The sequence below is a fragment of the Mirounga leonina genome, unplaced genomic scaffold (genome assembly GCF_011800145.1).
Source record: "Mirounga leonina isolate KUSES-001 unplaced genomic scaffold, KU_Mleo_1.0 Mir_173, whole genome shotgun sequence".
Classification (NCBI taxonomy): domain Eukaryota; kingdom Metazoa; phylum Chordata; class Mammalia; order Carnivora; family Phocidae; genus Mirounga; species Mirounga leonina.
Genome location: NW_023270447.1, coordinates 68,763,030 through 68,776,015, shown reverse-complemented (window position 1 = coordinate 68,776,015; position 12,986 = coordinate 68,763,030). Strand labels below are relative to the sequence as shown.

Genomic DNA, 12,986 nt, shown 5'->3' with positions numbered 1-12,986 from the left:
GACTCAGCACTTGCTGCTTTTTGGAAAGTGGGCACTTCCTAGGATTTGGTCTTGCTAGGAGACTCAGTAGCCATTTTGTCCCAGGCTCCCCACTGATGTCCATACCTACATTGAACCTGCAGAGTTCCCAGCCCTCACTATCCTGGAAGGTAGGCTCCCTGGGATACCTCTCATCCCTCTTTCTGTTCCCACCAGTGGGAAAAAAGGGCATTAGTCACTCATGGACATTTCCATCCAATACACATTTACTGATCCTTAGCAGGTGCAGACTCTGTGCTGGGCAGAAGGGGTAAGAAGATAAGTGTACAGCCCCCCACCTTTCCAGAGCTCATGATCTCATGGTAAAGCAAGGATAGGGGTAGATCAGCTAGAAGATAGAGTGTAGTGCTAGACTGGGAAGACTAGGGGAGATGGAGCTGGGTTCTGCTTCTGCCTGACTGTGGATGGTGGGGACAGGTACGTCCTGGAAGAGGCGTGCCCTGAGACTGATGGTTTCTAGCAAGTTCGCTGTCCTGAAGAAGGTGCTGAAGGGAATGCTAGGAGAGGGCTTGAGCCTGGGTGGTTCCTTGGAATCTGAGGTCCCCAACGGCCCCATCTCAATTAGACTCCAGGGACAGGTGGGACAAGGAAGTAAGACCTCTATGCCAAGGGAGAGGGGTGGGGGCTGGGAGGAGATCTGTTCTGTCAAAAAGTACCAGACTATGTGAGTGTTTGCATGCATGGGGTGGGTGGGAACTGGGGGCTTGCATTTCACAAGCAGCCCCTGGAAGTGGATCTGGTGAATGGTTCACGCAAGCCCAACTTCAGCCCAAATTTGACTATTTGCCATTGGCTAGGTTCACTGGGTCTACAGCTTATTATGACCCGAGAAGCACTTCTTGCTACCTTTGGCAGTTTTCTATTTCTGGTCTCCAAGTTCTGGCCTCTCTCCCCCTCCTCACGATAGCCCCAGGAGACACAGAAATGCAAAGAATTTCCACTTAGCTTCAGGCTCCTTCTAGAGAAGGGGCCCAGGGTTGAAACTGGAGGTGACAGCTTTTGGACTGTGGCCCTGAGAGGGGCGATGAGGAAGTGCCCCAGTAACAACGCTAACAAGCCTCAGATCCAAGCAGAAATCTGCTCCAGACCTTTGCTTCCGATTTGACCACAGGGGTGGGAACTGGGCAAAGTGAAGTGTGAGCCCCATGGGGAATACCTGAAGTCAACAGTAAGCAGCTGTGCAAGGACCAGGGAGAGCCCCTTGAGAGGGATGGGCAACAATGAGAGGAAGACACAGCCTTGCTCTCCCGGGGGCCCTCCCTGGTGCTCACTGGGCCTTCTAGGAGGGGGAGGGTGGGATGAACAAATGAAGTCCTGGGCTCCTCTGATGTTACATACCGCACTTAGAGGAAAGAAATGCTCAAAAGAGAGTGACTACACTGAAAAGAGCACCCTGGCCAGCAGCCAGCACTTTCGGCTTTTCCAGTCATGCTGGAGCCCCATGCCGGGGCCCCCCATGGCCCACCCACATCGATGCTCCTCCATGGGGGCACCCTCCACCATGCTCAGAGGCCAGTACTCCGAGGGTTGGTCTGCTGGAGACCGAGTGGGGACTCACTGGTAAAGGTGATGTTGAAGCCCCTCTTCCCTGTGGAGTGGTCAGTCTGGAACTCGAGACGGGCCACGTGGCCACTGCTTGTGATGGAGGAGGGGAGCTGGTTTCCTGAGAAGGTGCCCAGAACCGGGGCCTCAGCCGTGGCCCCATCCTTGACAACCAGGAAGTCAAACTGAGGCTCCACGTCGATGTCGTTGAAAGCTAGGTGGATGCGGCTCTCGGGCCGGGCCAGGATGAGCCAGACACAGTGCAGGTGGTTGCCGTAGTCCTCTGGGTAGTTGGGTGACAGGACGACCCCGGAGGGGCTGGTGAAGTTGAAGAAGCAGGAAACTGCAAGAGAAGAGCCGTGGAGGTCAGTGTGCATCCCAGCATTCTGCCTGGGCTACCAGGGGTTGGCGCGGGGAGCATTTCCTTGGCCTAAAGAGCAATTGAAAGAAATGTAACACCAGGGTTGGGCTGGACTGGCTGGGCTCTGAGCTCTAGGAGGGAGATGTGCTGGGTTCCATGCTGGGCATGGTGCTGGGAAGGGTCCCTCTGGCCAACCGCAGACATGGCGGGTGGAACTGGTCCTCTTAGCTGCTGGTGATTCCCTGGGTGGTAACCAGGGTCAGGGCATGCCAAGTCCATTCCTACTCTTTAACCATTATGATAGGCATGCCCTGGGGATTCGGGCAACCTCAAAGCTACAAAGCTACATAATTACGATAAGGAGGTGCTGAGTAAACACTGTCTTTCAGAGACCAAAGCTTTGGAAGAACCATGGGGGAGGGGTGATGGTGGCCTCATCTCCATGCCCTGCCCACTTCCTGTTCTCTCTCCTACTTTATCCTAAGGACTCACTCTTCTGGAATTCCTTATTTTAAACTCTTTTCATGCCAGTGACTAACAGACCCTGGAACAAGGCTGAGGCAAGGGAAGTGCTATAAGTGGAAAAACAAACAAGCAAGCAAACACTAAACCAAAATTAAGATGGAAAATAATAGAACGAAAAAAATTGCAACAAATATGCCAAAGGGTGAATATAAATATTAAATTAGAGCTTTTACAATTGCATAAGAATATCACCAGGATAAGCAAAGAGTATGCTCACAGGATTCGTAGGAGAGAAAATAGAATTAATATGAAAACAGTCTATTTCACTAGTAAAAAAAAAAAATAAAGAAAAAAATACGCAGCCCAATATTGTTGAGGCTTCGTGGAAATTCATACGTATTTATTGCCAGCTGCAGAGTAAAGCTGATATAATCCTTTTGGAAGGGAGGATATGAATTCTTATCAACAACCACAAAACTATTCAAATATTTAGACTCAGTAGTTTCTAGAAATTAATTCAGAAGAAAAAGAGCTGCATGGACAAAGATGTTTATAGTGACATAATTTTATTAGAGAAAAAAAATGTGAACAACCTATATGCCAGCCTAATAATACAAGGTAAATTATAGCCTTTAATGTGATGCTGTTTGAACAAAATCATTAAAGTGATAAATACGACCCTGCAGAAAGAAGAACATTAAGCATCATTTTAAGTAAAACAGTAGATCATAAAATTATATGTATACTTCCGATTATAGCTATTACATATTTACATGTGGATAGAGACTGGACATGAGCCCCCGAATAAAAATTGTTTTCGAGTAATAGGTTTTGGGGTAATAGTTTTTCAAAATGAAAACAATATTTAATTTTTCTGACTGCAAAAATGATATAGGTTCATACTAAACACTTTTAAATGTAAAAGTATAAAGAGGGTAAAACTAATATGGGCAAATATTTAAATACCTTTATAACATTTATATTGATATTTGGTGTTAATAATATTGAAACTTAAGTTAGCATATTTGGCTTATTAATTATGATGAAGCTAAGGTGAAAAATAATAATGAAATCATGCTTGCAAAAGAAATACACACACAAAACAAAGGAATTGGTGACTCCTTATGTTGAGCTTCTCCTTCCTTTCCCTGACTCTACTCATCCTCCCCTTTTCTACATTAGGTATCCCTTTTCCAACCTGCTACTCAAAGCCTTCCCATCCAGTTCTGCAAAGCGAACCTTGTCCCTAAGACATATTCAGTCTTATCCCTGTAGTCTCTGTGTTTTAGGGGTATAGAAAGAGTCTGAGCCAAGGGGAGAGAAGGATATGAAAAAGCGTTTAGGCAACACAATATAGAGTTAATAGTGATTATTATGATATATTAATGGTGGTTACTAAGTGCAGGCACTGTTCTGAGCACTGTCATCAATTACTCAATTTAGCTGTCACAATAACACTATTTGGTAGGTAGCTCATTTTAAAGATGAAGACACTGAGGCACGCAGAGATTTAAGTAATTTGCCAGGGTTGCTTGGTCAGTAAATGGTAACAGCAAGTTCAAATCCATCTGACTTCAGGGGCCAAGCTCTTAGCCACCCCTGAACATCCTATTATGAGAACAGTACTGCCCACTGGGCCTAAAAGTGGAGTCCACGGGGTGTTCTTAGAATTTGCTGAATATCGACCTGTCAGCTCCTAACCACTACATTAGCACTGAAGTGGGGGGTTCTAGGCTGGTCATAGGTGCCCCCACACAGCCATGCTGTCTCCAGCTGCAAGTGTAATGCAAATCATGAGGAATCCTCACCCAACAGAGCCAACGACCTTGAAGACAAGGGGCAAAATCACAAGGCCTGCCTACCAGTAGAACCATACCAAGGCAGACCGAAGGCAAGAAGTGCTATGATTTCAGAGGGAAGACCATCAGAAGAACTGTAAACATGTGCAAAAGTGGCTTTGCTGCAGAGGAGAATTTAATTAACATCACCTGCGTCCCCACCCCCACTCCATCACTCTATCACATTATTCTTTTTTCTTTATACCTTTGTAGTGGGTTGCTATCTTGCAAAGCTCCAGGGGCACCATTTTGAGTAGCTGTATATGGTAGTTTTACTTATCACTCTCTAAAATTATCTTGTTCACTTGTTTGTTTATGGTCTGTCCCTCCCTCACCCCAAGACATACACATATGTTCCATGAGAGTAGAAATCTTGTCTGTTTGATTCCTCTCGGTCCCTAATGGCTCCCATGATGCCTAGTGCATTCATTGTAGGTGCTCAATCAGCAAATCAATATTTGCTGAATGAATCAATGAATACAGTTGACCCCTGAGCAACACAGGTTTGAACCACACACATCTACTTACACATGGATTTTTTTTTTATAAATACAGCACAGTACTGTAAATGCATTTTCTCTTCTTTATGATTTTCTTAATAATATTTTCTTTTCTCTAGCTTACTTTATTGTAAGAATACGATATATAATACTTGTAACATACAAAATATGTGTTAATCAACTGTTTATGTTATCGGTAAGGTTTTCGGTCAGCAGTAGGTTATTAGTAGTTCAGTTTTGGGGGAGTCAAAAGTTATATATGGATTTTTTGACTGAACAGGGTTGGGTGGGGAGAGGTTGGCACTCTACTCCCGTGTTGTTCAAGGGTTAACTGGATTTAATGGTTGATACCATCTGAAAAGATGGGGACATGAATACATGTGCCTCACGTTCCCATCCCGTTCTAACCCCCAAGCAACAGAATTGACCAAAGTCTGAAAAACAGGTGGGTACCCGAGTCAGCTCTGGAAACTAGGAAAAAATACCGGGCCATGACCCTCAATGCATTTCTCTTAGACACAGTACAGATCTGTTCCTAAATAATTTAGAGTAGAAAAGAGAATGACTCAGCCAAGTTGCTAAACAGCAAAGACAACAGAAACTGCTCCCAGTGTCAAAGACCTCGAAAAATATATTAGTCACATAAAATTCATCAAAAAAAAAAACACTCAAAGATGTTTTCTACCCAACCAAGAGATAAATCAAAATGAAGAACTCAAGTGTGGGAAAGTTTTGATCAATAAAAAAAAAAAAAGATTAGGAACAAGCAAATAAACGGTATAGTAAAGAATCTAAATAATTGCTATAAACATAGTTATAAAACAGAATGCAAGCATAACAAATATTCCTTCGAAGAGAAGATAAAAGATATCACTCCTGCCCAAACCCCAGGGTAAAACTCTGCAGATGACACTGATAGAAAGCATAAAGTTGGAGCAAGGAGATATGCTAATTTCCTCATCTTGCAAGAAACTCTCTTATACAGTTTCTGTATAATATAGGTTAGACCATGTTTTTAAAGATGTTAAGAGTAATTAGTAATAGACTATAAAGTAGCTTATCTTCAAAATTACCAAAGGGGGAAAAAGGAAAGCAGTCAATTTAGCAAAAAACGGAATTCAAAGGACAAAACAAGGAAGCATAAAGAGGGGAAATGTAAAGTAAATGCTAAAAAAAAAGAAAGAGACAAAACATTATTTATGACAATATACGTGTACAGGTTAACCTAGTCCAGTAAAATATAATTCTCATTTTGGAACAAGACACACGACTTACACAAAGTGTCTCAGAGTAGTTAAAAACAAGGGAAGGGGCCAACAGAGCTCAGACTTCACATTAGAAGTGTATTAAAGTTTACCAGTGCCAGGCTCCAGAGATTCCTATGTGTTTGGTGGAGTCGTCCAGAGCATCCACAGGTCCTAAAAGCTCCCCCAGGTGATCCTAAATGTGCAACCAAGGTTTCAGAAGGACCAGTGGAGGCAAATGCCAACCACCCAAAAAGGGGGTTTTAATATTAAGATCAGACCCTTGGATGTTATAACGTCACACCAGACTCTTGGGCGATCCTTGTTTTTGGTCAAGAGTCTTGAACAGCTACCAAAAGACATTTCTTCTTGCACCTGGAAGGACATGACGCTCATAAACTGACACTCATAGAAAAGAGCGTGGCCCTACAAAGCTCAGTCTAACACCCTAAAAGATAACTCAGACTCGTTGCCATGAGAGCAGGAAAACGGCATATGCATTGTGCTACAAAGGTCTAATCTTTCTCGCTCTGCAAAAATTATGTTTGCATGCTACTTTGGAATGTTTCTGTTAGAGAGCACAGTTTGCTTCTCAGTGGCCAAAATGAGGAAAACATCAAGTGCTGTGATTGGATCTCATCATTATCAATCACCCAGGTTAAAAGAGGGAGATAAGGTGCCGACCCCCTTTGGAAGTAGTTATGCTTATGGATCTCAACCTTGGGTAAACCTTTAAATCAGAGGGCTCTGCCATCGCTCAGACTTTTGAAAACTGATAAAGGTGGAAAACTCATTAGCAGGTGTATGCATAATTACTGTGTGTAATATCAGATCATTATTTGATATGACCTTGAGTAGAAAACACAAGGGGCTTGTTGAAAAACCCCCTTTTACTATCTTCTCTTTTGGTATTGTTATTGCTGGCTTCACTGCTTTCAAAATGATAATTCAATTATGGGGGGGGGTTGTTGACAAAGCAAAACAAAATCCAAAGATGATATTTAAACAATGGATGATGCACAGATTCCAAAATGAAGATATGACAGTTATGATACTTTATAGCCCAAAGCACTGACACCGATCAAATAAACTATTTTTAAAGAGTATAAGAGTTGGAGAAAAATATACTAATCTGAAATCAAAAATAAGTAAAGATAAAGCGGATCTGTAAAATACTATGAGTGTGTATGTGTTATATGAAACTGTGTGGCCTTCAAACAAGGACAATCATCCTCTTTACAAGCACCCATGGAATATCACAGAAATAGGCTTTATCTTATGCTACAAGGAAATCTCCATAAAGCTCTCCACGAAGCAAAAACTATGGGGCCATATTCTCTGTTCACAGTGCAAATGAACTAGAAATCCATACTAAAAGAATACAGGAGAATCCCTAAATCACTTGAAAATTCACAGAACCCTTTCTTAAATAAGTTCTTGAGTTCAAAAAGGAAATGAAATCTGTCAATACAGACTAGTTATAAGAATGATGATGGTATCAGGTCAAAGCTGTATTTCACAGGAAATTCATAGCCTTATTCATTATTAAATTGTAGAAAAATAAGTTAAATGAATGTTTAAACTCAGAAGTTATGGAGAGAATAACTGAACAAGATCAAAGAGAGAAGGGAGAATAAACTTAGAAAAGATAAAAATAGAAAAAAAAATAACAGAAAAGCCCCATAAATAAGAAACTTCTCACTGGTCTACTCAAGAAATAGAGAGAAGGTACATATACATATAGGATAGTAAAACTAAGAAGACAAGTCAATTATAAAAGAATAGTGGGCGCCTGGGTGGCTCAGTTGGTTAAGCGACTGCCTTCAGCTCAGGTCATGATCCTGGAGTCCCGGGATCGAATTCCGCATCGGGCTCCCTGCTCAGCGGGGAGTCTGCTTCTCCCTCTGACCCTCCCCCCTCTCATGTGCTCTCTCTCTCATTCTCTCTCTCAAATAAATAAATAAAATCTTTGAAAAAAAATAAAAGAATAGTATGTGTAACATACTAATAAATTTGAAATCTTGACAAAACAGAATTTCCTAGGAAATTCTGAATTACCAAACTTGTGTGAAGAGAAAAACACAAGAAAACTGGAATGTACTTAAGGAGTAGGTGGTTTTGTGGCTAGAGCTTTAAAACTTTAAACACACCATAATAGCCATGCTATTTAAATTAATTTTGATACAACTACTCCCATAAAACAGTATATATGATACACATATTCATACCCACCTACTCACACACCAACATACCCACAGTGTAAAAAGAAATCCCATATGCAAAGCGTTAGCAAATCAAATTCAGCCCTACAACAATGAACAAACACAGCCTATATAATGAAAACAACAAAACTTTACTGATAGGCAGAAAAGAAAATTTCAAAATGAGAGATGCACTATTTTTCTGGGTGACGAGTTCATATTATTAAAATGACAATTATCCTCAAATCGTTGTATACATTGAACATAACTCCAGGCATAGCACACACCAATTTTTTTCTTTCTGAAACTTAAAACAATTTTAAGATCCATCTGTTGTAATAAACAGGTGAAAAGAGCCAATGTCTCCTTAAAGAGATAAGGTGCCAGTCAGCAGTCCCTTACAACAACCCTCTGAGGTGGATGCTATTATCCACACTTTACAGATGCAGAAGCTGAGTCCAGGTGTTCAGGTAACCTGCCCCCAGTCACACTGCACGGGGGTGATGGGCTGGGATATGAACCCAGTCGAGCTGGTTCCAGAGCCCAAGCTCTCAGCCATGACACCTGCTTTCTCCCAGTGTAAGGAGGCCTTGCCCACTCAGATATTAAAACATATACTCAAGCTGCAATAGTAAAATCTGTATTGTATTAGCTTCAAATGAGAGAGAAATGGAGTCAAAAAAGAAAAGTTTAGAAACAGATACAGACATCTAAAAATTTAGTATATGACGAGGGGGGCTTTTCACATTGGCAGGGCAAAGGTGGATGGATCAATAAAGGATGCTGGGACAAATGGCTAACCAGCTGTGGAAAAATTAGATTCATACCTCACTCAATGTACCACAGAACTACTAGAAAAGAAAATATAAAGAATATAAGGAATATTCGTATAATCTCAGAGGTGGAGATGGACTTTCTCAGCATTACACCAAAGTTGGAAAGCATGTGGGAAATGATTTTTACCTACAGACATGAGAAACTTTCGGATTTAAAAAAAATCACCATAAACAAAACCTCAACACTGAGGAGCAAATGGAGAGGAAATATTTGCAGGTTATTCCAGTTAAATATTTACTATGTTTACCATATACAGAACGACAATTCAATAAAAAAGATAAACACTCAAAATAGGAATATGGGCCAAGGAAATTAAGACGTCACTAACAGAAGAGTAAAGCTGGTCAACAGAGATGCAGGAAATGTACAGTATTATTGGAAAACAGAAACGTCAAAAGACAGAGCTCTCAAGTTGGCAAAGGAAAAACAGACAGCATGGAACTTTGCAAGAGAACGGAGAGAAGCTGGAAGGGCAGATGGAGGCTAAGCAGCCGAGGGAGGAGGAAAAACAGGAGAGTGGTTGCTAGAAGGAAGGACTATCTGTTCTGAAATACAGCGGAGCATCTGAGGAGGGCAGAATGCCACCCTTCGGGTTTTAGTGACAGGAGGTCATTGGCGGCTTTGGTGAGAGCAGTCTCCGGGTGTGGGGGATACAGAGGTCAGAATGGGCAGGTGACAAGGGAGCGGTAGCTGAGGAAAGGATGCAGCAGGGAGGACATCCTGTCAAGGAAGTCTGGGTGTAAAAAGGAGCATTAGAGAACAGGCAGGGTGATGGGGGGTGTGAAGAAAGAGCTTTCCTTCTAAGTTTTAGAGACCCGGGGTAAATTTAAATGGTGATGGGCAGGACTTGGCGATGGGGAGAGGCTAGAGACACAGAACAGGGAGGATGGATTGCACATAAGGCATAAGGTTCCTGAGAAGGTGGGAGGTGAGGGAGACTCTATAGCAAGAACAGTCCATTAATCACTGGTCGTGAAAGTGATGTGGTGGGTATTGAGGTGGATGCTAAGAGAAAAAAGGAGAAAAGGAAGAGAATGGAAATTTTCTGAGTGCACTATAAGTAGTGAAGGTAAGGACTGTTTGTAAATTGTACACTTCAATTAGTGCAAGCGTGTGTGTACCTCATTGCATTTCTTACTGTGAGTTTGACGGTGTTCGTAGGTCCCTGATTTAAAGCCTAAAAGGGATGTATAATCTACAGGGGGACTGCTTTTTGATGGGAGAGAGGAGTGAACATCTCCATTATAAAGCAGAGAAGGATGGGAAGGAGTATAATCTGCAGGCTGGGTGTCTTTGGTATTTGCAAGTTGATGACTGTTGCCAGGCCTGCTGGGTGGGAGGCAAGGTCACTCTCCAGTGCCAGGTGGGGGCAGAGGCTGCTCATGGGTTTGAGGGGAGCGGCGAGTGGACAGCTTCCACGGAGAAGAGAATAACAGGCTGACTTGAGAAGCACAGATGGATTGTTCAGCACCGCAGCAGGCTCTACCGAGCTGCGCCAATTTGCCTGGTTGGGCGATTTTCTCCAGCAGTGCTCACTCAAGCAGGAGAGGCCCAATCAGGTCGTTCTTGCTTCATTGTGGGTCTCTGGACCAGTAAACTGAGGCAGCTCTTCAGGCTTCACAAACCCACCCTTGAATGTCTTTGGCCTCCTGCTCAGAAGCTCAGCATATGTTCGTGTTATCTTAATATCATCTCTGGTGCTGGAGTCTGGCGAAAGTTCTCATTGAACTTCACTGGGGCTGTGCAAGTGGTGAGAGGTTCTCAAAGTCACATGCAGGAGGGGTGAAACTGCTCCCCCCCAGCAGGGCTCACCCTTATCCTAAAGGAGATTAGGTTAAGGTGGGGTTCTCTTGAGAATACTGAGGATGTCTTACAGAAACTCCCACATTCCAAAGGGAGCATTGGGATCAATGGGCAACGCTGGCCACGTGTTTCCCGAGCATACGGTATGTCCTCTTACATTCATACTGGATGTAATTCAATCCACAGTTCATGAATTGTGCTCATGGCTTTGTGTTCCTTTTTTCCTTTCTTTTCTTTTCCTTTTTTTTTCATTTGGTCCAATCCCCACCTCCCAGGCAAGCAAGACTGGGGCGCTGGTGTCCTGAGTTAGATGAGCAGGGCCTTCAACTGAGCTGATCTTCCCCTAATTCCTGAACCATGTCCATTCTGTCCTTCATCACACCCACTCACTTTTCCCACCTCTGGCTCTGGTGTCCCTTTGCAGTCATCTGCAAGCTTTCCTTCTCTACCTGACATTCACATTGTGGAACATGAAGGGATCAATTTCAGGGTCGTCTTCTGCTAACTCACATCCTCTCTCGGGCACCCCACCCCACACATGACTCCTCAACGTATGCCCCCTGGGCAGACCACTCTTCAGAGCCCCAGACCTGTATATCCTGGTCTTGCAACATCTCCACCTCGCCCAAGGATCACCGGAGCACCTGCTGTGTGCCAAACACTGCTCCGGGTATGAGGGATATAGGTTGGCAACCAAAGAGGAGCAAGCCCTCAGCTCTCGTGAGGTCGATATTGTAATAGAACCTAAGCCTAGGTGAAGGAAAAAAGTGAACATAGTGGGGGTGGCTTACTTACAATGAGGAGGTCAGAGATGGCCTGTGTGAACAAGGAGCCAGCCATCACAAGGGAAGACCGCCACAGACGAGGGGATGAGCTTGGTGCAGGTGAGGGACAGAAAGGGGAGCACTGTGGCAGAGGCAAGGTGAGCCCCAGAGCGACTAGGAACGGGAGATGATATGAAGAGGATGGCAAAGGGCTTTCAGACCATGAGAAGGAGTTTGGATTTTGTCACAGCGGATTAAACTAAATATGTCCAATATTGAACTCCAAAGTCTTCTTTCCCAAACCTGGTTCTCCTGGATACTAAGGGTCTGGAATGTTCCCTGGTGTCAGCAAATGTTTCAGCCCTGTCATCACTCAGTGATGGGCTTTTCTCTTCTCACTACCCAGCCGCTCCTGCTTTATGCCACTGCCTCCCAAGTAAATTCCAGCAGCCCGGGCCCTCCTGCACACGGCAGACCGGGGAGGGAACTATGTGATGTACATCTCTACTGGGGATCCCACCGGCATCTCAAATGCATGTCCAAAATTGAACTCTTTTTCTGTTTTCCTAAGCCTCCCTCATTCCTTATCTCCATGAATGACAACACCCAGTTATCTAAGCAAAATACATCAACTCCTTCTCCCTCACTCCCATATCCAATCAGTAACTAACTTTGGTTGATTCTATCTCTTCAGTATCTCCTATACTTGTCACATCCCCATCACTCCCCTGTTAAGTAAGGCCCTCTTCCTGCTGCAGTAGTCTACCTGGTTTCCTGGCTTCAAAACTCACTCCCTCTGAATCCATCCTCTAGAGTGAATTTCATAAATCACAAATTCTCATGATGTTACATCCTTTCCTGGACCTCTTTAAATACCCCCAATTGCACAGAGGATAAAACCCAAACTCCTCACAAGGGCACAGAAGACCCTCAAAGCCCTAAGGCCTTCCCACTCCCCCACTGCATCCTCCATCCCAGCTGTATTAGATGACTCACAGCCCTACAAATGTGCAAGGCTAACTCCATGTCTTGCCTAGGCCTTTTTTCCTTTCTAGAATAGTCTCTCCTCCTGTCCACCTGGAAAACTCTGTTAAGCATCATATCTCTTGAGTGGTGTGGGTCCCTCCCACCTTTCATTTATCCTTCCTGGCTGCGGTCATGGAGTCTGTACACCAGGTTCATCTCACTCAGTGCCTGCTATGGCTTTGCCTTATCTTCTTGAGCTTCTGCCTTCTGCCATGAGAACAGAATGCTCTATGTACAGACTGGTCCTTCAGCCTGGATCTCAGAATGAGAGGCTATGTAGACCCCAGCCAAGCCCCACAGAGCTGTAACTCACCTATAGCCCTCATGGGATATGAGTGAGAAATAAATGTCTGTTGTTGCAGTCCA

General features: G+C 43.7%; 1 protein-coding gene across 1 annotated transcript in view; it reads right to left on the bottom strand.

Annotated features, from left to right (window-relative positions):
• Positions 1–12,986, bottom strand: part of CSMD2 (CUB and Sushi multiple domains 2) — a 587,452-nt gene that overhangs the window by 219,111 nt on the left and 355,355 nt on the right. The window contains exon 14 of the mRNA XM_035019158.1: positions 1,598–1,924. Coding sequence (XP_034875049.1) covers positions 1,598–1,924 — 327 coding nt within the window. The remainder of the gene's footprint in view (positions 1–1,597; positions 1,925–12,986) is intronic.